The following is a 25,263-nucleotide window of genomic DNA, read 5'->3' as shown; positions in this document are numbered from 1 at the left end:
ATCCGTAATGACAACTCCAGAAGCCGGGATTCAACCAAAGGACAACTCTTCGACATCAACCAGCATGGCTGATCTCACCTACGATGAATGGGCGAACCTCATCTACGATAAATGGGAAGATCTTCACGCTGCCGACGCCTCGCAGCTGGGTCCGTTGTTCACACCAGAGGAATCGGAGGAAATCGACGCCCTGCTAAAAGTCTGGATATACCCAATCTATGGTCAGCAGGCGGACTTGTGCGCTGCTGACGCCTCACTTGAAGGGCAAAGACCAGTTCAAATGCCTCATCGTAGCGAAAGCGTCTTTCCTCCTAAACCCTTCGTCCAAGCGCCTTTGTACTTTGAGAATTCGGCGCAGAGCTGCAATGTCACTGGGCTCAATTGGGGAGTATTCACCAAGTGGGAGGGCGCCTATCGAAACATCTCGCCATCGGAGTCGTCTTCTCTACCGGTGTTCTACTTTCCTCCGCCAAGCTTCGAATCTGCCTCTCCACCACCGTCTTCGCGTATACATCTTGCATCGAGCGAACAAACTGCAATCGAAGGACAGGCTTCTCACATCCCAACCTACATCGTAGGTATCGGTGGTAGCCCTTCGAGCGGCAAGTCAACACTAGCCTTGCACCTTGGCTACGTGTTCAAAAAGTTTGGGCAGAACAGCAGAGTCTTTACAATTTCGCAAGACGCCTATGTCTTCCCTCCTGCAGATTGTCCACACATAACTCTGCGGAGTGGGAAGCGTGTTGTTCACACAAACTGCCTGTTTTCAGTTGACTGGGAAGAGATGATCAAAGACGTCAATAAGTTGAAAGCAGGCAACTATAATTCCCTGTCAGGTCGAATAAGGGAGACATATGCCACTGCAAAGCGTCGCCGTGCTCGTATGCCTTATCTGAAGACGTCGGATATCACTGACCTTGTTCGTCAAAGGGAGACCACTCTCTCCAATGCGGCCAAAATAGGTCGTCAGAGCTCCTGGCTAGCTCGCTTTTGTTACAAGATATTCACAGACTACCCGGACAATTTAGAGAATTCGACGTCCTTGCCGTCACAGCTGATACTGATCGAAGGCCCTCTCATGAACGCTGTTTGCCCCACAGCCTTGCCGCCTCAACAGTCGGGATTTGGAAAGTTCAGCAGCGATGTGCAACAGAAAGCCTAGGAAGCTTTACGAAACGTAATTGACCTCAACTTGTGTCCCAACGTTTCAGAGCGAACTGCAAGAACTTGGGCATCAGATCGGCAAGAGCAGTACAGTTAGTACCAAGGTGTGCCTCGCTTTGTCGCAGAGGGCCTCACTGAGGAGAACTTTGACGAAGTCGCCTGGTAAGAACACCACCAATAATGACGAAAGAAATTTGGACGGAATGACTTATGATACGATAGGCCGGCCTACAAGGCGTACCACTCTCACCATGAGCCTGAAGATAGGAAATCCAGGCCCGCGACATACAAGGAGATCTTGAGATGGGCTGTAAACCAAATCTTCAGGGCGAATGGTGTTGTTGGAAATCAATATCGGAACGATAAAGGAGGCTAGTAAAGCCAAGGACGAGAGCAAAAATGTGGGCCGCTCGAGGCAGGTGGGATATTGTCAGGGGAGGTTGACTAGACGAGAGGGTGGAGGAGACAACTTGTCACCGAGGCTTGGTCACGGGGTCATTCCATATCGAGTCCTCGCAGTCATTCAGGCCCCCTTCTTCTTGAGCTGCCCTCTCCTTTGGTCTGGGCACACGGAGTATATTCCAACAGAGACACGGCTTTCGAGGCATTATCAACCAAGGACTCTCCTTCTTTGCTTGATTCGTTGTCAACTACGCTCTTTTCCAAAATCGAAGCTGGAAGTATTAGGGCTCGACTCTATCGAAGACACTTCCGTTTCAAGAGTTGCTTCTATTCTGACTGCTGACGAGACGGGTGTCTGGAGAACGTATAAATCCTCTTCGTCGAGTGCAAAGATCGCCATGAATCGATCACGAGCATAAAAACAGTGGGAACCTTGACGATGTTCAAGAAGCATCTTCAATTAGCTAGTGGTATCGCAACGTGGAGGTATGTGCCTGTCCCCACGTCTCTCTATGAATTCGAACCGTCGTTTGGGGGGAAGAAGAAGAAGAAGAGAATAATACAGTCTAGACGTAATCTATTTTTTGTGTGTTTGATCCTTTCCGCACCCGCCCGACCGCAGTTTGGGATGTTGTTGAGCATATAGCTAATGCTCCGTAAGTGACGCATTCCCTCGACGGGGCCCCTCGACGCATTCCCTCCACAATGACCCATTTTCCTTCTTGGTATTTTTTAATCGAATGCCTGCCATGATCTTCCGGTTGGCTCTGAGAAGAGCAGGATAGGAGGGGTACCATTTCCGAGATCATCGTAAAGTTGGGGATGCTCGAAGTAATCGTGCCAGCGCCTCAGCAGCCTGTTGTATCCAAACCTCTTCGCGAATGTCGTTGAGCTCAGGATCATCCTCCACCACCAACACCCCTAGTCGCCTCTGCTACGCGGGTTCCCATGCTGGGGGTGGTGTCATCACCGTCGATGACCCCGAAGGCGAAGAATACCCAGGTCCGCCTGGGATGACCAACGGGGGCGTCATAGGGCGAGTGCGCAGGGGACAAAAGCACAAACCATGGCCAGCGGCGTTGCGGCAATGCGGAAAGTGGTCCGTAATCCGGTTTTGGGGATCGCTGGGATTATCGACACGCCACGGACAGTTGCAGTAATCTGTTTCCAGATAGTTGGGACATTCAGACTTGTGAAGTTGCCGTCGATTGGACTCGAAAGTGCTAGGCAAATGCACTGGAGGCCTGAGCATGGCCATGGAAGGCGTTTGGGGCGCAGCCATAGACATGATTGAAGCCGGAGTAGTCAATCGATCACCCTGAACAGACGGTTTTGGCTCCTAGTACCGGCTGCCACGGTCGTCGGAACGGAAACGGCGGCCACCGTCGGGACGAGAACCACCAAAGTTTCCACGGTCGCCCTGGCGATAGGGGCCGCTCTCATTAATTCCCGGCAAATACCTGTCGCTGACCATGCGGGGGCCGCGACGGCCGTTGCCACCACTGCGTCTACCACCACGGCCTGGAGGTGGTCCCCTCGGCGGAGGTCCTCCGCCAGCCATCTGTCGACGACGCTCAGCCTCTCTGTGTGGGGGCCGGATGCCGACAAAGTTCTCGTGGCCGCGGTCAACAAACTTGTCGCCCTCTTCGAAGATATAGCGGTTAATCTCGGTCTCCGCGCCCATGTCTCTATCGATATCTTTGGTGTAGTAAGAACGCATGTTTCGCAGTCGTCTGCTGACGAGGTCATCTGAGACGGCCTGGAAAGAGACTGGAGGATGGGCTCGCGTGGTTTGTACAGGGCCTCCGGGAAAGTTTTCTATCAGTCGTGGAGGTCTAGGACCGGGACCACGCTGGGAGTCTCCTCTGGGGCCTAGGGGAGCTCCTTCAAATCCTCGACCGCCACGAGGACCGAGAGGAATGGCATTGACGTCCTTAACAGCTGGGCCTGCAGGTGCACCTCTAGTTGGCTCAGCCGATGTTACGCCGTTACCAGAGACCAGGCGAGCGGTGACATATCCATCGTCTTCGATATCGTAACGCACTGCGAATCGAGCGCTTCTGTTGGATTTCCCTTCAGCCTCCTCCTCATGAATCCAATCCCTCACTTTTTCTGGTGGCACAAAGTCCACCGACAGTGGCTTGCGGTTGCTTTCATCAGGCCAGGTGACGTCATGCAACGCGTTGCGGACACGCGAAGCCAGAGTCGTAGTTCTGAATACTGCAAATGCATGAGATTTGATGGAATCCAGGTATACGTCCTCGACATCGTCCGAGTTGGGTTCTGCGCCAGAAGGAGTTGATAGCTCAACAAGACGGTCATGAACTGTGGACTCCTTCAGTGGTCTCATCAAGTTCTTGATGTAGAGAGCCCTGGTAGCAGGGTGGATAGCTGGCTGCACTGTTCTTTCGTACTCCATGGCGTCATTGGCGTCTGCTGGCGCAATCTCGTGTCGCTCCTGGTCAGTGACCGGACCGTCCGTGGGGTGCTCTTGACCGTGAATTGAAGCCTGTTGGTGGTCAGGATCGGCGGCAGAGACTGCGTCCACCTTTCCGTTAAGCTCATCCTGCATCTCCGTGTCTTCTTCGGCGTTTGCTTCTGTCGTCGGTAGGTCCTGTTCGATAGGGTGGCTCTCCGCGAGCTCTTCAACGTCTTTCGAAGTGTCCTTTGCCTCCTTCGCAACATCCTCAAGAAGGCCGCTACCTCCCTCCAGGCTCTCCTTCAAGACATCCTTCACACCTTCCTTGACTTGGTTTATGATACCAGCAACGCTGGTTGACTCTGAGCTTGGTGCCTCGTCCGCTTTGTCTGCCTCGATACGGTCTTGGTCTGCCTTGATGCGCTTGTGAGTAATCGACTCTGACGATTCGGCAGGGCTCTGGGATCGGCGCTTTCGTTTCTGCGCATCTTGCGCTATCTCAGCGGGGGCAGGAGGCGTAGGGTTCGCGGCGGCGATTGATTCAGGAATGGTCGTCTCCGTATTTTGGGTTGCGGGTTCGGCTGCCGATTGCTCGGGCTTGGGTTCGGGGCTTGCCACAGCTGCTTGCGCAGTTGTGGTCTGAGTATCGGCAGCCTCTTCGGTGGTGGTGTCGATGGGGGTAGGTTCGGTAGGCGCCTCCGCAGACTCAGCGGGTTGGGGCTCAGGCTCTGTGGAAGGCTCCTCTTCTTCTTCTTGTGCCTCTTCCTGTATCTCTTCCTGCACCTCCTCCTCTGCTGCCTCGTCGCTAGTGGTCAGTCGCTCGACGAGCTCCTGTTTGAGACCGGCGGTGGCGAGTCCTCGGCGTTTCAACTCCGCCTTGAGTTGAACGACGGTTTGCTTGCTCCAATTCATGATGAATAACTGCTGGTTTGGCGCAAAAGCTAGCGCATAGCTAGACTACTCGTAGAAATGTTTTTTTTAGAGCAGGCGCGTGATCTGGAGGAAGCGCTCAGCGTTGGTAAGATGATTTTCGTATGATGGAATAAAGCGATGTTGGCTCATTCGGGTTGTAGTTGCAGGACGTGAATGAGCCTAGGTGAAGGCACTTGAGTGCTCTGAGGCGCGTCGTCGCGACCTGAAAAATTGCCCCGTCATGCAAACCAGAGCCTCTCCACTGTAAGCAGGCACGCTAATAAAGCAGGGAAGTCACTAGTGCAGGGGTTCCTTCCCACCTTTAGTGATCGATCTCGTCTGGGTAAGATGTCATTTCTGCCAGCAGACCCACAAGTTTTCGCTAGGCCGGTTATCTGCCGGGAGATCAGTCACGTGGTCTGCAACCAAAAAATATTGGACGACACAAGGTAAAGAAGGAGCACGGGCCTTTACACTTACACCTTGTCAGGCAAGTGCTGCCTGCCGTGCCTTACCTTGAGAGCGCCTGCAGCAAGCGCGGCTTTTGTCTCAATTGCCATTGTCTCACCGCGTCGCCATCGACTTTAAACAGAGGACATCAACGGCTTTTTTTGTTTGGACGCCGCATCCGTCGCAAACAATACAATAGTTGGGACCTTGCTGCTTTCCTCGAAACTCACGGTCAATGCGACTTGAGGGGCGGCAATCTCCTTGCTTCCTGCGTATTCGCCGAGTCACTGCAAGTAGGTAGTCAAAATAGAAGTCTCCAGATGAGGAAGCAATGAGAATTGACTTGACAAAGAGATGTATATTCGCAGCTGCCATTCTCACACAGCACCTTCGTGAGATGACAAAAAGCGCGCAACTCTCGCAGTGCCACCAATTATTGAACTTTATTCAACTTCGACTTCCACCACGAAATTGGCAAAGTGTCACTTGAATCTCACTACTACAATTCGCGCGCAACCAATACCACCGTATTATTCTTGGACATGAATCGACAATCATCGGAATCAGTGGGGAGTGCCTCACCGGCACGCACTCCGCAAATCAGTAGACCACTCGCTCGCAGTCGTCTTAGCGCCACACCACTCACCGAAACTCCACCGACGAGCACGAGTGCTGGCAGAGACGGAACACCGGGATCAGACAAAATCTTGTCCGGCCGTGTCAAAAAGACACCGCGCAAAGTTTCCAAGAGAAAAGAAGATGTCTTGAGCGAAAAGGAAAAGGACGAGGAGAGGCGGCAGCTGGACGAGATGGACGAGGAGAGGAAACTATTCCCGGGCAGCGACGACTGGACAGACGAAGAGAACAGACTCTTCCAAATTCTGTACATGAGGCAGTACAGTCCTCTACTACCATCGCATTGGGATATGGACTTTCGAGGGATCCCCATCCCGGATGTTCTCTTCGCAAGCTCTGATGCCCACCCACCCGTCATCAACTCGAGAAGTGGAAATGACTTCAAAGGTGAGAATCCAAAATCAAGACAACTCAAGGAAGGTTGACGGCTAACAGTCTGAAGCTACCAGAGCACTCGCTCGGCTCATTGAGCTGACGGCGAATGTGCGAGCCTTGTGCCAGACACGCCAAAGACACAGAGCACGCGCTCTCATTGAGAAGGAACTCCACGAATATACGAAGTGGGCTGAACAAGACGGAGGATACAACAGTCTCGAGTATCTGCCGAATCTCGTCATCGACATGGTGGATACGAAAATGTCGCCTCAGGCTATCGAGGAGCACATGCAGTTACGTCTCAAGGCGGCTGCTGCTATCCATCGCGCTCATTGGAGGAATGATCTAGCGAATCCTGACTATCGCGAAGACGAGGATGAAGATGCCGAAATCGAGGACAATAGAGTTGTTCTTGTGCCCGACAAGTATCAGACGCCGTCGCCAAAGAAACCTCGCGCATTGCGCCGCTCGACTTCTCCTAGCAACGGAACTAAATACGACGATAACCAGAAGGACAAGATGCCGGGCTGGAACCTCTTCAGTCCGGCAAGTCAGTCTTCGTATGGGCAGGAAGAACAGTATACTCGCCGGCCGCCAGTGATATATGGACTTTTCATCGTCAACACATCCGTCATGGTACTTACCATTGACTCTGCTAAAGAAGGGGACGAGGCCCATGTCAGTTACCAGGTGGAGGTCGGCCTCAGCAAAAACTACCAGGCAGTTTGGAATGCTATTACCATCGCCATTGTGGTTTGCCTTGCGAGAGACGCAATGATGGAAATGAAGGTTGACTTCAACACTTCACTCAATGACGGGGACAGCGACCCCGACGCTTGATACGATGGAACGAAGGAATGAGGCTAGCATGCGGTCGTCAGCAGGCCTCGGGATTTTTCTTTATGACTCGTACGACGGGGACTTCTTTGAATGCGTATACCCCTTTCATGATTACGGGCGGACTAGATGCAGATACCCATTTACCTAGTTGATAATGACACAAACTTTGCCAAGCTATCACACTACGCTAAGGTACCTTAGTATTTGAGACCTTCTCGAAGCACAATGGGTCACCTGACACGCGCTTTACCATTGTTTCTCTTCTCCAGTAGTTATTCCGCGGGCTCAGCCAAGAAGATGGCAGGCATGATATGTTGAATGGAAGGCCCGAGATGACATTTTAGAATGAGGCGATTGGCTAATAATTGTCGGGAGATGGATGCGAGCCTCGGCAAGCTACTCGACATTTTTTCTGGGCACTGTGGAGGAGAAAAAAAACGTGCCCCAACCCACGAGATTTGCAACAAGCCTTGTTTTTTTTATCACCGAACAAGACCGCGTATCTCACCTCGGATCCGGCATTTTGACTTCACCTTAGTTGCTGATGCCCGCTTCGAACGTCTCACCAGTTATACGAAACCTCCGCAGATAGATAATTTGACAAACGACAGAAAATAAAACCGCAGCAAGCTCGGCGTTAAATTGCATCTCGGAGCCGTGGGAGGTTGAGGAGGTTCGGTCACCGAGGGCGGAGGGGTCGTCGATTGGGGAAACGCATCCATGAGATCTCGGACCTTGGAAGGAGATGGAAGCTCAAGCCACCACATGGCACACACAACATCAAATTACACTGCCGTTGCGGGTTGCATTGTTATCATTGATCATCCGGTCTGATCAATGGCCCTTGCTCCTATCACCGAGGGGAGGTCCCTGCCAGACCTCGGGATTACGTATTTTCTCTCGCAGGAAGGAAAGGAAGAAAAACAAAAAGGCATTTTGGGGGGAGTGAAATTGGGGGAACTGGCATGACCCCCGATTGCCTCATTCGTCACCGCCTCTAAAGGACCCTGTCAGCTTATTCATGTCGATTGTCACTGGACGGGAAGGAAGAGGGCTCGCCAGTTACTCGGACCCGGACTCCGGTTCTTGGTCCACCCGCTGCAAGTTTGATGGACCATGGTTCTTGCCTTCTGGGACTTCTGGAGCAAAGGTACCTCTTCTTTTTTGTCGTCTTTTTCTTTCCGTTTACTTCTTTCGGTACCGAGGCGCTAATGGAGAAAAAAGTCCTACAGCCGACTTTACGAGAGAAGGAAGGGGCACGTGTGACTGTTATACCGTGTGGTGCAATGATAGGTCAAGAGCCCAAGTTGAACGAAATCCTCGGGATCCTCGATTTGCCCTTTGTCACAATCGGGGAAACTGGAATCTCGCATCTTCCTCTGCCTACTTCGGTGTCTCAACTTTTGCCTGCGCTAGCCGTGGCGGAAAGGTGTAAGTCGCCTCCCCGGGAGACCTTGCTTCGACAAGACTTGCCAGGGCTTACAGCATCTCACCTGTATTCCTACTGCGTACGTCCGCTCAGTGTCGGAGAGCCGACGTCGTCGGGTGTGTTGCATTGCATCCTTGGGGGGGCCGGATGGCTTACACTACTCGGACAGCCCTGTTTCGATTCCAGAGCACTGGAGGACACATACCTTACTGCGCACCCGCGGACACAAGAACACATGGGCGAAGTGTCTTCTGGCAATTGGAACCGGAGACCGAGCTGGCGGGCAGGAGATGGCCCCTGGGGCCCTGGGCTCCTGGGGTCGTCGCCTTGGGTTAGGTTGGCCCCCCATTAGAGGTGCTGCATCTCGCTTCGGCCGGCGGAAGAGTGCCGGTGATGTGAGAGATGATGCAGCTGTAGGATGCTGGGACCTGGGTCGACACACCCTCACGAGGTCTCTAGGCACATCTACTTGTACGCCGCACAATGGTGCTTTATCAGCTACCATACCGCCTATCCGAATAGGAATAGGTAAGGGAGGGAGGACGATGTCCTTTCTTCTTACACGAGTAAAGCTGACGCCTCATACACAGTAGAGGGATGTCAGCACACTGCAGTATCAGTCGGTGAAGCATGTCCTGAAATACGACAGGAAGATGACCTGATGGGACTACCTGACTGGTGCTACGTTCACAAACACGCGCGTGTCAGTCGAAGCCAATGCTGCGCTAGGCAGGGCCGTCACACTCGGCTTTAAGGTTACCGCAACAAATTCTTCGTCAATTCCGTCCTGGTCGCGGGGTGGACAGCGAAGGGCCCCCCCTCCAAGGGTTTGGCGCAGCATTGACATGGAGACGGCGTATGTTCGCCAGACGTGCCGATTGATCCATTCCAGAGTCAAGCAAATCAGAGGAGGTGTCCACCGTCTGCTAGATGGAGTCGCAGCGAACCGGCGTCTTCCCCCCAGTACCCAGTTGCTAGCATCCAGCAGCCAGCACAAGCAGGGAAGTCTGGGCGACGCCAGCCCGGGAAAGGCTAATTACGCCGTATTGTTCGGGACTAGACCTGGAGCCTGGGTACTTATCGTCTCATAGGGCCCCTGCCTGTCGCTATCGTGGTTCAGATGTTTGGTGACTGGTCTGGAGGGATCGTGGTTGTGGTGTCTTGGTCACGATCTGCTTTCGTCAAAGGATTTGAAAGAGTGAGATATGGCCAGATGTCGGAACAAGATTCATGGATAGCGAGGCACTCAACCTCGTGGCACCAGGCAAGATGACGAAACAGCCGAAGCACTATTTTCCTGACATATGCGGAAACCGTAAAAATTTAATACGTACACAGATTGAGTCGTATACTTGGATCACGGAAGGAAAGGAGAAAGAAAAAAAAAAGTCTCTTGGACCCAAGTGCCATCAATGCCGCGATGTTGGACGCAGCTAGGTGGATTTTTGGACCGGCGGGTGGATTAGAAGACATTGGAGCCCCCTGTCACCCTTGTCGTTGTGCCTTAGCGACATTCCTCGTCACGGCCAATCAACGACCACCTGTTGTAATCCGTGACCTCTCAGCTCAGATCACCCACGGTGACCCAGCACCTAGGCTCCGATTTTCCCCCATTTGTCGTCCGTCACTCGTCATTGGGAAGCGAGAGAGGAGAGAGCCCAGACGCGGACGCAGCAGTTTAGTCGCAGGCAGGAGCCGTAGCGTGGGCTGTCCAGTCTATTCTCGTGATTTTCTGCCACCACCTCACGCACTTCCAGCACCGCGGTTCCTCCTCGTCCCTCACATCATCGCCGCCCTACGCAAGTACTGGCACACACCTCACATACAAGTGGCCTCGACTACTCTCACGCTAGACCAACACCCGCCCCTGTCCAAGATCAACATAGGTTCACTACGCTTTCAGTTTGGCTTCCACCGTTCCAGAATTCTGGCCTGCTTCAAGACTTCACAAGCAACCTCCCACCCCCCTTTCCCACCTAACTGTTCCCCCCCCAAAGAGCCCACCAGACACCTGCCAATACCTCTCAGGCTCTCTCACCGCCCGGTGAACCCTCTAGAGGAACTCGCTACCCTTCACGTCGACGAGGGGCTCTTACATGTCTGTCAACGCCAGCAACGCCGGTTGTTTTCTCCTCAGCATGCACTCGAAATCACCATCATTACCCTCTTAGGCTCCCGTACGCTCTCTCTCAACTCTTCTGCAACACTCTCACACACACCCCTCTTCCTGGTAGAGCAGAAGAAACCGAATCCGGGGCTGTAGAAGAAACCGACCCCTGGCGTACAGTAGGCCCCTCAGCCTCTCACACCACACTGTGTACCCCGTAAAGAGGCATCAGCACCTAGAGACCTCTCTGTTGCCCTGGATCAACGGTGGCGACCCTCTGGTGCTTGTTTCCTTCCCCCGGCCTCCGATTCCGCCTTCTTGCTCCGTCATCCGGTCTTCCACAGCCACTTCCTGACGTTGTCGTCTACTCGAGGACGAGCCAATTCCATTCCCTGACCCTCTCCTCCTCCGGACTGCCGACCGTCGAACCACCTTTTGCACCGTGGTGGGGTTGTCTAAGTTTGACTCGGGCCCAACTTCTCTCCTACTTCTTTATACGCCATCCTACGACCGTCTCGCCGCTAGTTATCTCCCTCCTCCGAAGCCGTTTCCTTTCTCCGGGCCAAGCATTGTCTCTGCCTAACGAAGTCATCAAATCAACGTACTCGATACCCCCTTTCCCACTCGTCAAGGTCCTCTTACACTTCGCCTCGATTAGTACGGTACACACGTCTTCTACTACTTTCAACACCACCTACGGCTAGTACATCCCACCTCGACCGAAACCACGCTCTCTACGAATGGCTATGGCCGATGGCATGTCGTCGGCGGCACAGGGGACGGCGAAACAGCCCCCCTCGACCATCCGAACCGCTCTCCCATCACGACGTATGTCCCCCAAGGCCCGCGAAGGAGGGCACTACGCTGCCATGCAGCAGGCGAGAGGCCCCAGCCCAGTAGGCCGAGGCGAGAGCCTTGAGGGACCGGCGACCTTGCGGCCAAACTCCCGACGTAGTCCGTCGAGCGACGCCATGTCGAGGTCACAGGCCAGGAGTCCGGTCTCAGTATCCAGTGATGGCTCCCCGAAAGACGTGAGATCAGAACCAAGACCCAGCCCGGCACCGTCAACGGCGACAACGTCTTCTTCAGGTCAGACGGGTCAAGTCTGCAGGTAAGAGGGCGACGGGCTTCTGTTCAACCCCCTGTGGACCGTTTGCTGACCAGCTACAGTAATTGTGGTACGACACGAACACCGTTATGGAGGAGATCTCCCCAAGGAACGACGATATGCAACGCTTGCGGCCTGTATCAGAAGGCGAGAAACGCATCACGCCCAACTAACCTCAAGAAACCCCCGCATCTTGTTGCAGCGGCACCCAGGACGGCTCCCCCAAAGATTGCGCCAGCACCAGGTCCAGGCCCGAAATATCTCAGTGCTCCCGCTCCCACGTATGTGACGGAGGAACAGGCGCCATCAGGCACCTGTCCAGGGGGTGGAAAGTGCAACGGTACTGGTGGTGCGGAAGGCTGCAGTGGTTGTCCTGCGTACAACAACCGAGTGTCGAAATCCGCCCATCTGAACGTTCAGGGGCAAGGTGGTTGCGGTGGTGGTGGCGGCGGCGGCGGCGGTTCGTCTAGCCAGTCTCAGGGCGAACCCATGGCCGTAGACGACCCTGTCGCTCCTGTCGATATCGCCGCTCTGCAAATACAGCAAGCACAAAACCCAAATCATACCGTTGTGATCGCCTGCCAAAATTGTGGCACTACCATCACCCCGTTATGGAGACGAGACGAAAGTGGCCACACGATCTGCAATGCTTGCGGTACGTGAAGTCTTTTTTCTGGGGAAATCTTCAACATGCTGACAGAAACAGGTCTTTACTACAAACTTCACGGAGTTCACCGGCCTGTGACTATGAAGAAGTCGATCATCAAGAGACGGAAACGAGTGATACCATCTTCGTTTGGCGGCGAGTGGACGGAAGAGATGCTTGAGGGTTCAGAGACGCAGAGCGTGGCACCAGAGGGAAGTCCGGAAAGGGGCACGATGAACGAGGACGGATCCATCAATTTGGGCTTTCGACGTCGGGAAGAGAATCCTGCCACCATGCTTCCAGATCCACTTATGCGTCCGAATCGACAAGGCTCGCCGCTGCCTTCGCATGACTTGGCTGCGTATCAGTCCTCGGGTTCCCGAACTTCGAACCCCTATCCGGGATCGTTGAACGACGATAACCGCCTTGCTCCGATCACATCGCTCGCCGCCATGGGGGAACGCCAACCCTCTCTATCACCTGGTTCTTTCTTGTCTCCATCGAGGAAGAGATCACTTTCTGCGGAAGGAAATCCGTCTGGCGATGGCGGACCAGACACGTCCAAGCGATTATCGTCCATCAAGTCAATCCTCAACCCGACAACGGCAGATGACAGCCCGGCCTACCACTCGGGTAGCGATGACGCCGCGGAACATTACGCCCGATCTGCCATGTCGCCGGCCGCCTCCGCACCGAGTCCAGGTTCCTACTCGAATGCTCACATGACGCCTCTTCCATCACCTGGACCGAGCAGTCAGACGAGCAATCCGGGATTCAGGCCAGAAAACGAAAGGGTCAAGGCAGAGAAGAGGGCAGCATTGATTCGGGAAGCTGAACGGATGAGGGAGATGTTGGCAGCGAAGGAGAAGGAGCTAGCGGACATGGGAAACTAATGAAAGTTCCATCACGATACAAACGAACCACGGGATCATCGGACAACTGACTTTATTGGGACAATATGGGCACACACACAAATATCATGGCTTGGAGTTCCTTTTTGTGCGAAGCGGTCGGCTGGGGCCGTCTATTCCATAACCAAACAGGCTGAAGCTATCCTTCTTCCATTTACGGTTTCAACAGGGGCGAACGAGAGAAACAAAAACGGACGGGGTCTGGCCTTACACAAAATGGGAGAGGATGGTTGTTTTTGGGACGCATTTTGGCGGCCACTCAACAAAAAATGGCATCTTTCTTTACAGGGTGTTTTTCTCCGACTCACGAAGAGGGCGTTTTCTTCTGTTTACAACAAACCGAATGGAATTACAAAATGGAATTTGCGCGCGGAAAGGGAGGGGAATTGGGGGTTTTCCCAAGGGTGGACTAGGAGTTTTTTTCATTGTTGATCAGGGCGGATGTGTTTTTTCGAACGGTGTTTCTTGACAGACTACCCGACCTTTTTAAAGTGGTTATCGGGAGAGTGGACACGGAGAGGTGAGAGGCATTCGGGAAGACCAAGCAAGATATTTTCGTGTTCTATGGACGGTATGAGGAGGGGCCAAAACTGGCATGGCAAAAGGCGTCTTTGGATGCTGAGGGTTGCACGTAGTAGCCCTTCTTTCCCATCGGAAGTCTGCGCGTCGAAATATTAAAAGCTGAATCAATGTACTTTGCTCGCATGGTCTAGTTGTCTACCTAAAGAACAATGGGATTGTCCCCCCTTTTCACTAGAAGTCTACTCTTCGGTTACTGTGAACCGTACCTCGTGGGCGGCCAATGTTTCGCTCGAACCTCGGAACCATGGACACTGCTATGGTGCACCACCCGCAATTATATCACAGAGGCTAGAATCGTATCGGACATCATGCAGATATGAGGTAGTATGAGCCAGGCTTCCGGAGGGCAAAAATCAGGTCTGTTACGACTAGCCATTGCGGATCCCAAACAATACCCTACTTTTCCATGCCTCCCTTTCTCCTTTACACCATCTAAGTAAAAAGTCATACAAGGTGCCACTAGACCTGGCACCGTCTTCCGTCGTACAAGTCGAAACGCAGTGAAGCATATGCTCTTTCCCTCCACAACACACACAACCTTCGTGCCTTACAGTGGTGAATACACACAATATACAGCCTGCCCGGTGGGGCCAAACATCATAAGGGAGCTTCTCGTCGAAATTTCCCACACTGTCGTTCCTATCTGGTCGCTTCTCTTCTCGTTCTCTTTCTTCCCCATCGTCATGGATGAAGCTGAGGATTTGGTATTCGTGATCGTTTTGCGCGATGTCGAGTTCCCCGTCTCTTTTCAGTATCTTGAGTTTCGAAAGAAAAAAAGCCTCAGCAAATCCGGTTCATTGTCTTGTTTCGCGAATTGTAAAACGGGGGAAAAGAATCCGTGCCTTTTCCTCTCTTCCAACGGTTTCAATGTTGGGAGAGCGCAAAAGGCATCCGAGATGAAATTTGGTTTCTTTGTGTGGTTGAAAAGGGGCTGCTAGCTTACACCTGCTCTGCGCCCCAGCCGCCGTCGGCCTCGCGCATGTTGGCTGGCGGCTCGATCTGGGGAACAAACTCGAGGACGACGTAGGCGACGCCAATAAGGCCGACAATAGAGCCGGCAATGATCTTGAAGACACCGTCGGAGAGAAGGATGGAGCCGATGAAAATGTAGACTGCGAGGAAGGAGCCGCATTAGAACCAGTGTGCATCGACTGCGAGAGGATTCGGAGGGCGGCTTTGAAACTTACAGACACCACGGCCAACGAAAGAGAAGAGGAATGAAGCGTAACGGGAGACTTGGGGAGGGATTTGGAACTCTGGTACTTTGTTAGAGGAGCTTCAGAGATGGAGGATTCATTGTCAAATACCGAGCAGAGCGGTGCCTAGTCAAATCGCATTAGCCATGTCACAACCAAGAATGCATTCTATGCAAGCTTCAGGAGGGGGTGAATGCTTACAGAGACCGAAGATGATCACGTAGGCGCCAACAATGATACCCTGGCTACACAGGCAGAGTTGTCAGTATAGAGTCATCAGATCGCTATTCCACCACATGTCTCCTTCGTCGCGATGAAGGGGTTTGGCTGTCGCACGAAGAATCCGTGCGCGCGCGCAAGTAGAGGTCGTAGACACGGGAGGTCCGTCGGGGGGATCGGATAGGACGTACAAGTTGAAGTTGAAGAATTGGGCAATGCCGCCCAGGACCATGATGGTCGCGGTGGCCAAGTTAACGATGCGGCTGATACGAGTGACGCCTGGTTAGCTTTTTGCGCATGCGCAGGATAGCTACTGGGTAGCTACCGCATCGCAAAGACTGGGGACCACATACAAGGCGTCAGAAAGCTCCATTTTGGCGAGTTGTAGATTGCGTTACTGTCGGGGATGGACGGAGATTCGATGGCGGTGGGCAAGCTAGGTGGATGAGAGAAGAAGAAGGGAAGCTGACGTGGATGAATTGGCCAGACAGCTAGATATCGCGGGTTTGGAAGAAGGATGTGTTGTGATGTGGGTGTGGGTGTGAAGAAGAAGCAAGGTGGGTGCAAGGTGTGACGTCCGGACAAGAGGCTGACGAGTCAAGTTCCGTAACTCTTTGGCTCCTGAAGCTCCTGGCAGATAGAAGGAGTGTGCTGGTGGATACTTGATGGAGCAAGTATATCTACCAGGCACTGGTACACGTAGCAAGCGCAAATCATAGGTACCATGAAGTCGCGACGGTTAAGCACCAGCCACACAACCCCCCAGCCTCTTTTCCGAGGGAGGTCACTGACTTGACACTGACATTCGCTCTGGCAGGAACGAGCCAAAGCTCTGTTGACCGCCTTCCTGTTTCGGACTACATGGGTGTATGGACATCTACTGCCCGGATTGGTTGATTGCCGACTGATCAAAGTGAAAGTGCAGTCGATTAGAGAGCTCTCATGCCATCATGTTGTGAACAGCTCCATCCATCATTTGACTTGACGACATTTGCGACGTCTTTTTGCTGTTCGCGCTTATCTCATGGCACTCTAAAATGTAATTGGAGCTCATCGTCACCTTTTTCATTCGGATTTTGTACTACCAAAACGCATATTTGATGGTCTAGTCATGCTAGTTTTTCGAGCTTCAGTGCCTAGGCAAGGCCATGTCGGCAGGTTGCGAGGACGGTCTTATTTCGCTGGGATCGTGAGCTTCCGAAGGTCAATACACACACCTCCGGTGCAATCGAAGCATCGGTCTCCTATCAAGGATATCAGAAACATTGGAATTATTGCCCATGTCGATGCTGTGCGTATTCAGTCGCTTTTTGAGCTCAAGTAATAGGATGGCTGAATTATTCTCAGGGCAAAACCACAACGACTGAGCGCATGTTGTATTATAGCGGCGTGACTCGCCGGGTTGGAGGTATGTAGGAGCCATTTTTACCTTGCAATCGTTTTTATATCAACATCTTGTCTTGCGAAATTGGATGAGAGCTGTAACGGCGGCAAGTATGTACCAAGACCCTCTTGGCTGACCACGACACTGTAGACGTCGATGCAGGAAACACAGTGACTGACTTCCTCGACCTGGAGCGGGAACGAGGTATCACAATTCAGTCAGCAGCCATCACTTTTAACTGGCCTCTTCACGAGGAATGCGCCCCAGGCACAACCCCCAAAACGATCAATCTTATCGATACACCAGGTCATCAAGACTTCAGATTCGAGGTCGACAGGTGTCTGCCTGTTCTTGACGGTGCCGTGTGTATCATCGACTCAGTGAAAGGCGTAGAAGCTCACACGGAGAGAGTGTGGGCTTCAGCACACGACCACAAGATCCCTCGCATTGTCTTCGTCAATAAGCTCGACCGAGACGGTGCTTCATTTCGAAAATCCGTGTTGGAGATCGGGTCACGTCTGAACGGGTGGCCACTTGTATGCCAAATTCCGTGGTGGGAAGGCGACCAGTTTGTCGGTGTCATCGACGTCATTGACCGAGTCGGGTATCGGTGGAAGGCAGAGAAGCAGAAGACGAAGTACGAGTTCGCGGAACTACAAGAGGTGCTCAAGGGCAACTATCTTCTCAATGAAATTGAGACAGCTCGCGAGCGGCTCATTGAAGGCCTCGCTGAATGGGATGAGTCCATTATGGACCTGTTCGCAGACGATCCAAACAAAATCACAGGCAAGATGTTGAAAGACAGCGTTCGAAGCGCCATCCGCAGTGGTGACGGAAACGTTATTCCCGTTCTAGCAGGTGCCAGCTTCCGACACATCGGTGTCGAGCCCCTGATGGACGCCATCGTTGACTACCTTCCCAGTCCTGACGAACGACCTGATCTTGAGATCCGTGCCGGGCCGGCAAAGCACAAGCTCATTACGCTACTCGATCAGAACTCGAGCAAGAAGCCGGGTCATCAGCGTGTGGCAGCAGTCGCCTCCGTCTTCAAGGTCTATAATCACCCTAAAGAGGGAATCTTGAGCTTCGTGCGAGTCTACTTCGGCGAACTTCACAAGAACTCGTCCACCTGGAATACGCATAATCAACAGGCAGAGCGTCCGTTCGGCTTGTTGCAGATATCCGCGGAGAAGACGGAAGATGTGCAACACCTCGCCACTGGCCAGATTGGCGCCATCAAGGGTCTGAAGAAGGCTCGTACGGGCGACACGCTGCTTGCTACTGTCGCTCAGAAGCAGATCCCGGATGCCCTCAAGCATATCCAGATCAGACCCCCAGAAATTCCTCCGCCTGTGGCTTTCCTCGCGATTGACCCCCACGGCCCAACAGCTTCCAAGGAGCTAGAGATCGCGCTCGAAAATGCGTCACGAGAAGATCCCAGCTTGAGATGGAGCCGTGACGAGAAGACAGAACAATTCATCCTGCAGGGTATGGGCAAACTCCACCTTGATATCGCCGTCTACAACCTCAAGCAGAACCCCAAGGTTCAAGCCGACTTCGGTCCTATCGAGGTCGATTACAAAGAGTGCATCACGTCCTCAATCGGACCGCATCATGTAACCTTTGACAGGGTCGTCGCGAGTAAGTCGGGCAAAGTATCATGTACAGCAACTCTGGAACCTCTGGAAGACCACCACCGCCAAGCCGCACTTGAGCCGACTGTCGAACGCGACGGGAACATGATTCACGTCATCATCGATCTTCCCGAAGAAGGCAACATCACCTTTGATCCTGAGGAAGCCCGACAGCAACTCATCAATGGCGCCGTCGCAGCCGTGGCCCGCGGCCCGCGCCGCGGCTCCCCCGTCCAAGGTTGCCACATCACTATCACTGTTGACGCCGCAGCCGCCGAGAGCCCGTCCGGTGGACACTTCGCCGGCGCAGCATCTCGAGCCGTCCGCGAAGCACTCCGCGAGGCGCACATCACAAAGGGTGCCGTGGGCGTCCTCGAGCCCGTCATGCTTCTACACATCAGCTGTCCGGAGGCGGCCGCGGGCTTGGTGCAGCATGACATCAGCTCAGGAGCCGGTGGACACGTATTGGAGGTCAATGACAAGTCCGCCGAGTCGAGTTCGCACATCGACGTCAGCAGTATCTACGCGCCGCCAGACCCGTACGAGATCGTGGCTTCGTTGAGGGGGAAGAAGTCGTTGGCCAGGACGGTGGAAATTGTAGCCAAGGTGCCGTTCAAGGAGGTCTTGAACTTTGACGAGCAGCTGAGAGGCAAGACTGGCGGAAGACACTCGATGACGATGGCGTTTGACAGTTTCGATCGTGTTGTTGGCCAACGAGAGAAGGCATTGTAAAGATAGAAAGTGTAGATGTACTGTGTAAAGTAGAAAGTTTAAGAGGTTACAGGAACTCAGATACCTTCCCCATTTTCCCGAACGTATCGCGCAAATCGTCAGGAATAGCATTCGCATGTACAATACTCATAAGTAGCCGGCTGGTGAAATTGCAAACATCGAATACACGTAGCGCTGATATTGCTGGACAGGTGCAATAACATCATGACTAAGCAGCACATAAAGCTTCAGTAGTAAGGGACGCAACCCCGACGACGTTTTTCGAGCTAAAACAAAAGGAAAAAGAGAATCTCGCTCAAAAGAAACACATGGCCATGAAATGCAAAAGATTATCTAGCACAACCTGGTTTCGATCCAGGGACCTCTGGGTTATGAGCCCAGCGCTCTACCCCTGAGCTATTGTGCTCAGGCTTGTTGATGAAAATCCTGCTGGTCTTGCAGCCCATATCCCGCTCGGTTGTGGAGCTGTGACTCACACACCCTCAACCAATAGTTCAACACGTCTCTTTGACCACTCGTATTCTTCATCCGCTCTATTTTATCTCTAATCATGAAAAGCAACTGATAATTTGTCAAGGACTAGCTAGTTCTACTCAATAATCTCTCAGAATCATATCTTGGATGGCTCGTTGACCTTGCTACTTGAATCAGGCCCAACTGTAGGGATATGGGGGTAGATATCACCGAAAGACTGCACGTCATACGGCTCAGCACCCGTGATCCTCGTCGCATCAACCCAATTCCCATGTACAGCGGAACGAAGGCCTTGAATGCACAGTCAGATCGTGGCTGAAAAATACGACTAGGTTCTTAGGTAGTACTCACGGAAGGGCAGAATGACCTTGGCAACAACCGTTTGGAAATCGCGCGTGTCTTGGATTATCTGCGTCAAGCATATGAGACCACCGTTGCTAAACAGTTTCTGGAACCTTGCTCGCGACTTTTGAACTCACCAGCTCGTTTCTACCAAGTTCCATGTTATCTACCATGGTGATGAGGAACCCATCGGCCTCTGGCGCATCAGGGTGTCTGGGGCTGAAAGCCGGTTCTTGGACCAGACAGTTGGGCCCCGGCGAGAAGTACTCGACCTCGCCCGTCTCGTAATCGACGCGGGCCAAGGTGTTGAGGCCTTGGAAGACCTGGCGGGTGGGGTCTTCGTTTGGGTTGAAACAGTCGAGCCAGGTGATGCGAGCTATTGTTCGTGTTTATTAGCTTGAGGACTGTACCGTAGCTGTCGCACGCCTACTTACTCTTGCTCATGAGGAACCTTTCGTCAATTCTGGGAAACTCGCAAGGGCCGCGAAGTACGACTTCTGAAGGTGTGTCAGTCATTGCTGTACTCGTTGGGGGTTCATTTGATGTCTTCCTACCTGGGTCCGGAAGTTCGTCAGATTCGCTGTTGGGGTCGATGCAGAACTTGACGTGGTTGACCGTAATGTCCTTTGGCTCAGGATTAGGGCCGCGGCGGCTCGCTGTAAATTGACCTGTAAACCATCCGAACTTTACAAGATCTCAAGATCAGATGCCACTCACGAAGGAAACTGAGCCCATTGTGCGAAGCCAGAGTCGTGTCGAAATACCTTTCATCGGCTGTCAGTGGCACATTGTGTTGTATTGTAGCTCCAGGTTGCGATACTTACACTTTGCCATCTTCTTCCCATGATGCGCCAGTATGAATTGGCATCGAATTATGGTACTTGAACCAACGAACTGGCTTCTTGATGTCGCGTGGCACCAGTCCAAAGTACGCGGGGCACTCTTCATCATAGTACCTGGTGAGCGTCAGCTTGGAGTGCCAAGTAGTCCCGAGCATTAGTCTCACCATTGATGGTTTCCTGGCTTTTCCATGTCTTTGAGATCAACTGTGAAGGGCATTCGAGTAAGGACAATGTAGTTTCGAGTCTGTAGTGTTGGTTACTAAACGAGAAAGTAGCTCCTTGGGGGTGCTGGTGCTCATACAATCGCGCAGTCGTGGAACATCCCTCCAGTGGGATAGAATTCGATGTCTCGCTGATATGTGAGCTTTCCGTCCTTGTTGATAATATAGATCGAGATCTATAGATATTTAATGTGGAGTCAGGTAGTGAATCGCAGATCACTTTTCTTCAACCTCACCTGTGGACTGTCGAGCCCTTCCATGTCATAACCGAACGCAATCATGTCGCCTGTCTCGGGATCAACCTGGATCGATATCAGTACCCCAGCTTTTGAAATACAAATCATCAACACTCACATGAGGATGTGCTGTGAACGCCTTCGTTGGATGAATGTCCGGAAACGGCGCGTGTCCGATAGTTCGTAGACCGTCTAGAGGTTTGGAAACTTCAGCAACCGAACCTCCACACATAGCTCGATATCGAACTCACTCGGATCGAGCTCGTAGGCCGGTCCGCCCTCGCTCACTGCCAGCAATTTGTTGGCATGAACCACGACATTAGTGTTGGCCGCAGTATCTACAACGGCGCGTACGCATGGGTGATGGGTGAAGGGGTTCTTGACTATCCCGAAGAGAGATCGGCCAGCCTTTCTCTCCGCGACCAGACGCTCCGTCAAGACGTATTTCTGCTGGAAAGAGACTTTACCGTCTTTGAATCTGAAGGCGCTGACGCTTCCGTCTCCGTCAAAGGGGATGGTCTTGGTTCCATTTTCATAATATGACCCATCATAATACTGGTCTTGTACAACCTTGAAGGAAGTTAGATGGAAGATGGCAAGAAGCTCAGAATCAACTGAAGCAAGGGAGCGGTGAAGTTACCCTATAGAATGTGCCGTCTAGCTCCTTCGGAATCACTCCTTCTACCTCAACATCGTGGAGCTCGACGTCAGCTCTGAAAGGGCGTGACGCGGCGGCGAAATCTGCAGTTCTCACCATGTTGTTTGATGCGATTGTATCAGGCAAGTTGAAAAAAAGAAGTCTCGTTGGTGGTCTCAGTCGCTTTTTCTAGATGTTCCCTGAAAACGATTGCATAGCGCGTCGAGTAATCGTACTTTATAGTTGGATGGGAACCACCGCCTCTTTGCAGAACATGGGCACAGTGATCCGCCCCCTCCGTTCTTTGACAGTCAACTTGGTTTGAGCAAGTGGCTTTCTGGTAAACTATCAAGCAGAAATTTTGGCTTCACTACTTTCATTCATGCGGTCGAGTGTTAGCTAGAGGAGAGCCACATCGAGGCCACATTCTCAGTGTGGCACTGGAGCCACTTATGGCCAAGGCCGGCGAGAGCCACATACGACCAGGACTTGGCGTCTTACTTGGCCTGATAAAAAAGCCCTTGGTGAAAATGAGCCACACCGAAAGTTCGTTCAGTCAGATAGGCTGCGTGACTTCTATGGCTTCATATCAGACTGTCTAGAATATGTGATATTCTCTCACTCTCGCAGACGCCACCTTCCAATTGGAAGTTAGGAAATCGCCTTTCCACAGAAAAATTGAGACTCTCGTGCTTACGCGCGGCGGGAGTCTCAACGAAAACAAGATCATCAAAACCACCCTAATAATAACGCTTGAGCATTTTTCTCCTGGGTCTCCATACCCCGGCACACTTTGTAAGACAGACATTGAGAGTCTAAGCTCGCTTGAAATGACAGACATGACCTGGAGTAGACCAAGCAAGAAGACAAAGTCATGACCTTTCTCATGGTTGTTCCGGACTGTTGCTTACGAACACTGCTACTAGTCACAACTCTAGAGTTTGCCCTCACTGCCTTACTACAATGATTGACTTAACAGTGTTACGATGTGCTTGAATAGATTTCGTCCATTGAGATCAAACCGTTTTGTAAGCGGAGACGGGCATGTTAGCAGGTCGCAAGTCCGTCAAGCCCGTGTGTCCGTGAGCTACAACCCCGGGATCTCCGGCCCGTCTCCGTCTCTCGCTTGTTCCCCAGATTTCGGCAAATTTACACCTTTTTTGGCTAGTGAAACAGGGATAGGTCTTTGGAATCTCTGATGATGGTGCTTTGGAGCTTCTAACAAGCTGGCATTTGCACTTTTCCCATCAGCAATACCAGCTTTCTTTCTGAGCCTATTCATTCCTATTAGATCACAGCCATGATTGCGAAATGTCCCGTCTGCGACCGAACTTTTACCAAGTTCCAGCATTTCAAACGACATCAACGAGCGCGTAAGCTGGTTCCTCATGCCTGTGTTCAAATCTACACTGGGTGAATTGAATCTTACCAAGCACGTAGACACGGGAGAACGACCTTTCAAATGCTCTGTGTGCGGAAAGTACTTTGCTCGACGGTGATAATTCTATTCCGAACTTGGCATGAACTGAGGACTAATACTGAATCCGGTAGAGATGTCATGGTTCGTCATTGTCGAGCTCATACCTCGGACGACACTACCACTCACCCTGACCCAATACCTTCGTCACCGTTAAGTGAAGCTAGCGAGCTGGCCACCGGAATGGCAGATTTTCAGGGCGTAGTATCTCTTCCAGAAGCCCGGAAATCCATTCTGAACGGATCAATGCCTAATCGAACTCCTCCTGGCCCAAGACAGGAAGACTCGACATGTAATCTGTCGCATGGCTCAGTGGAATTCATACCAACAGAAGCCACGATAGGAGATGGGTCATTCAACTTCCATACTCACCAAAGTCAGTCGCTAAGCTCAACAAGATCATGTTCTCCGATTGATAATTGCTTTCTGCCAGAGAATGTTGGCGAAGATTCGAATGATGGTAGAGGTCTTGGTGAGCGGGAACGACCCAGAGATGAGGTTGCTAATCTCATGATCCTTGATGACTTGGCCGCTTCTGCCCCTCTACCATTGTCGGAAACCACATGGAGCAGACTACCTAACCAAACGGGCAATGAGTCGCAACATTGGTTGTCTGGGCCCGAGATGCAGAGTGATCTCGACCTTGGAGCTGGGCAAAGAGGAGTCACTACGCTTCCGGGATTACAAACGTTTGGCACTTTCGATTCTCAATCCTTGCTCGCAGGCCTCACAGCTCACCTACCAAGTCCTCTTGACATTTCAGACTGGGAGCCATCGCTTGTTACGACACATAAAAAGCGTGACAAAATAGCTACTTTGTGGCCGGCGAGACCTTGCCGAGTTCCCCCCATGATGTCGACCTTGTGGCGTGATATAGCGTCTTGTACAGACCGAAACCTCTTTTCGCAAGCATCATCACTCAAGGCGAACTTTCTTACTGGAAGCCCACAAACCGGCCATGTTCCTGCATTGTTAGAAAAGCTACGGCCCTTGACCAGATTTATCTCAAGTTCACGCTGCACCTGTACTGCCCTGGGCCCCTCCTCCAAGCATACCACATCTTCCCTTGATGGCACCTTCTATGCTTCCGGCTCTCTACAGCAAGAAAAGGCAGCAGAACTCTGTCGAACGTGTAGCAGCTACTTGGAACTTTTGGTCTTGGGTCTAGAGCAGTACAAACGGAAATTCCATCCCGTTTTCTCAGTGATACATCTGCCGACTTTCTGCCTCGACGACACCCCTTTTACGCTTCTTTGCGTTATTTGTTTACTGGGACTCACTTATGTGAATACACAGGAGGCCGCGACGCTTGGTTCTAAGGCCTTTTCTGTGAGTCGAACCCTCCTATTTTAGATTTCCGCTTTCGCGGTTGGTTCCGCATTGAAACTCATCATCTATCGATGACCAGTTTGTCTTGGAAAGAGTGTATTCAGAGATTGTCGCCAACTCCTTTGCCGATATAACCCCTAAGCAGAGGATGTGTATGTTTGCGACCTCGGGCCTAATGTCTGCCCTCTCCATCCTCAATGGAGTATGAACTTCACTGCCCGTTTCTACCCTAGCAACAATCTAACCTATAGGCAGGGAACTTCGTGTCCAGATCAGATGCGGCTGCTATATATCAACACTCTTACAGTAAGACTCAAGGTACGCTGTGACAGATACCGAGATAAGTATTGACTTGATGCAGGCGGCACGGCAGCATGGGCTTTTCGATACTGGGCCAAACACAAAGCTGTCTCAGCTGTTCAAAGATGCACCTGAAGAAGATGGGCAGTGGAGGGCCTGGAGTCGGATCGAATCGACTAAGCGGTGAGATTTACCAGGACTTGTGTAATTAAGCAACATTTGCTGACTGAATAGCTTTGAAGAACCATCTTACTATTGA

At 52.2% G+C, this 25,263-nt stretch overlaps 7 protein-coding genes across 7 annotated transcripts; 3 read left to right on the top strand and 4 right to left on the bottom strand.

Moving 5' to 3' along the window:
• Window positions 1-2,031: 2,031 nt before the first annotated feature.
• On the bottom strand, window positions 2,032-5,103 carry HER10_EVM0009392 (SAP domain-containing protein). The gene has a single exon (XM_035478881.1). The coding sequence runs from the start codon at window positions 4,895-4,897 to the stop codon at window positions 2,906-2,908; it is 1,992 nt and encodes a 663-aa protein (XP_035327152.1). The 5' UTR covers window positions 4,898-5,103; the 3' UTR covers window positions 2,032-2,905.
• A 298-nt stretch (window positions 5,104-5,401) lies between these two features.
• On the top strand, window positions 5,402-7,326 carry HER10_EVM0003987 (uncharacterized protein). Its single transcript, XM_035473647.1, has 2 exons — window positions 5,402-6,370; window positions 6,426-7,326. Exons 1-2 carry the CDS (start codon window positions 5,890-5,892, stop codon window positions 7,196-7,198), a joined length of 1,254 nt encoding a protein of 417 aa, XP_035326742.1. The 5' UTR covers window positions 5,402-5,889; the 3' UTR covers window positions 7,199-7,326.
• Window positions 7,327-11,474: 4,148 nt separating this feature from the next.
• On the top strand, window positions 11,475-13,381 carry HER10_EVM0001821 (GATA zinc finger; the record flags this gene model as incomplete). Its single annotated transcript, XM_035471556.1, has 3 exons — window positions 11,475-11,845; window positions 11,905-12,497; window positions 12,549-13,381. 3 exons carry the CDS (start codon window positions 11,475-11,477, stop codon window positions 13,379-13,381), a joined length of 1,797 nt encoding a protein of 598 aa, XP_035326565.1.
• A 1,348-nt stretch (window positions 13,382-14,729) lies between these two features.
• HER10_EVM0013386 (COPI associated protein) lies at window positions 14,730-15,769 on the bottom strand (the record flags this gene model as incomplete). The annotated part of the gene is made up of 7 exons (XM_035482747.1): window positions 14,730-14,736; window positions 14,925-15,093; window positions 15,169-15,237; window positions 15,289-15,303; window positions 15,379-15,422; window positions 15,588-15,659; window positions 15,750-15,769. The coding sequence occupies 7 exons, from the start codon at window positions 15,767-15,769 to the stop codon at window positions 14,730-14,732; spliced, it is 396 nt and encodes a 131-aa protein (XP_035327472.1).
• A 579-nt stretch (window positions 15,770-16,348) lies between these two features.
• On the top strand, window positions 16,349-19,196 carry HER10_EVM0009110 (translation elongation factor G). The gene is made up of 3 exons (XM_035478609.1): window positions 16,349-16,687; window positions 16,744-16,804; window positions 16,931-19,196. Exons 1-3 carry the CDS (start codon window positions 16,508-16,510, stop codon window positions 19,144-19,146), a joined length of 2,457 nt encoding a protein of 818 aa, XP_035327119.1. The 5' UTR covers window positions 16,349-16,507; the 3' UTR covers window positions 19,147-19,196.
• Window positions 19,197-19,948: 752 nt separating this feature from the next.
• Window positions 19,949-20,796, bottom strand: HER10_EVM0011061 (uncharacterized protein; the record flags this gene model as incomplete). Its single annotated transcript, XM_035480503.1, has 5 exons — window positions 19,949-20,029; window positions 20,100-20,338; window positions 20,397-20,459; window positions 20,517-20,630; window positions 20,787-20,796. The coding sequence occupies 5 exons, from the start codon at window positions 20,794-20,796 to the stop codon at window positions 19,949-19,951; spliced, it is 507 nt and encodes a 168-aa protein (XP_035327277.1).
• Window positions 20,797-21,453: 657 nt separating this feature from the next.
• HER10_EVM0011745 (putative lignostilbene dioxygenase protein) lies at window positions 21,454-22,018 on the bottom strand (the record flags this gene model as incomplete). The annotated part of the gene is made up of 2 exons (XM_035481168.1): window positions 21,454-21,831; window positions 21,902-22,018. The coding sequence occupies 2 exons, from the start codon at window positions 22,016-22,018 to the stop codon at window positions 21,454-21,456; spliced, it is 495 nt and encodes a 164-aa protein (XP_035327337.1).
• Between the last annotated feature and the right edge of the window lie 3,245 nt (window positions 22,019-25,263).

This window comes from Colletotrichum scovillei (genome assembly GCF_011075155.1).
Source record: "Colletotrichum scovillei strain TJNH1 chromosome Unknown Contig00011, whole genome shotgun sequence".
Taxonomy (NCBI): Eukaryota; Fungi; Ascomycota; class Sordariomycetes; order Glomerellales; family Glomerellaceae; genus Colletotrichum; species Colletotrichum scovillei.
Note: the sequence above shows the minus strand (reverse complement) of the source record. Positions and strands in the feature narration are given on the sequence as shown.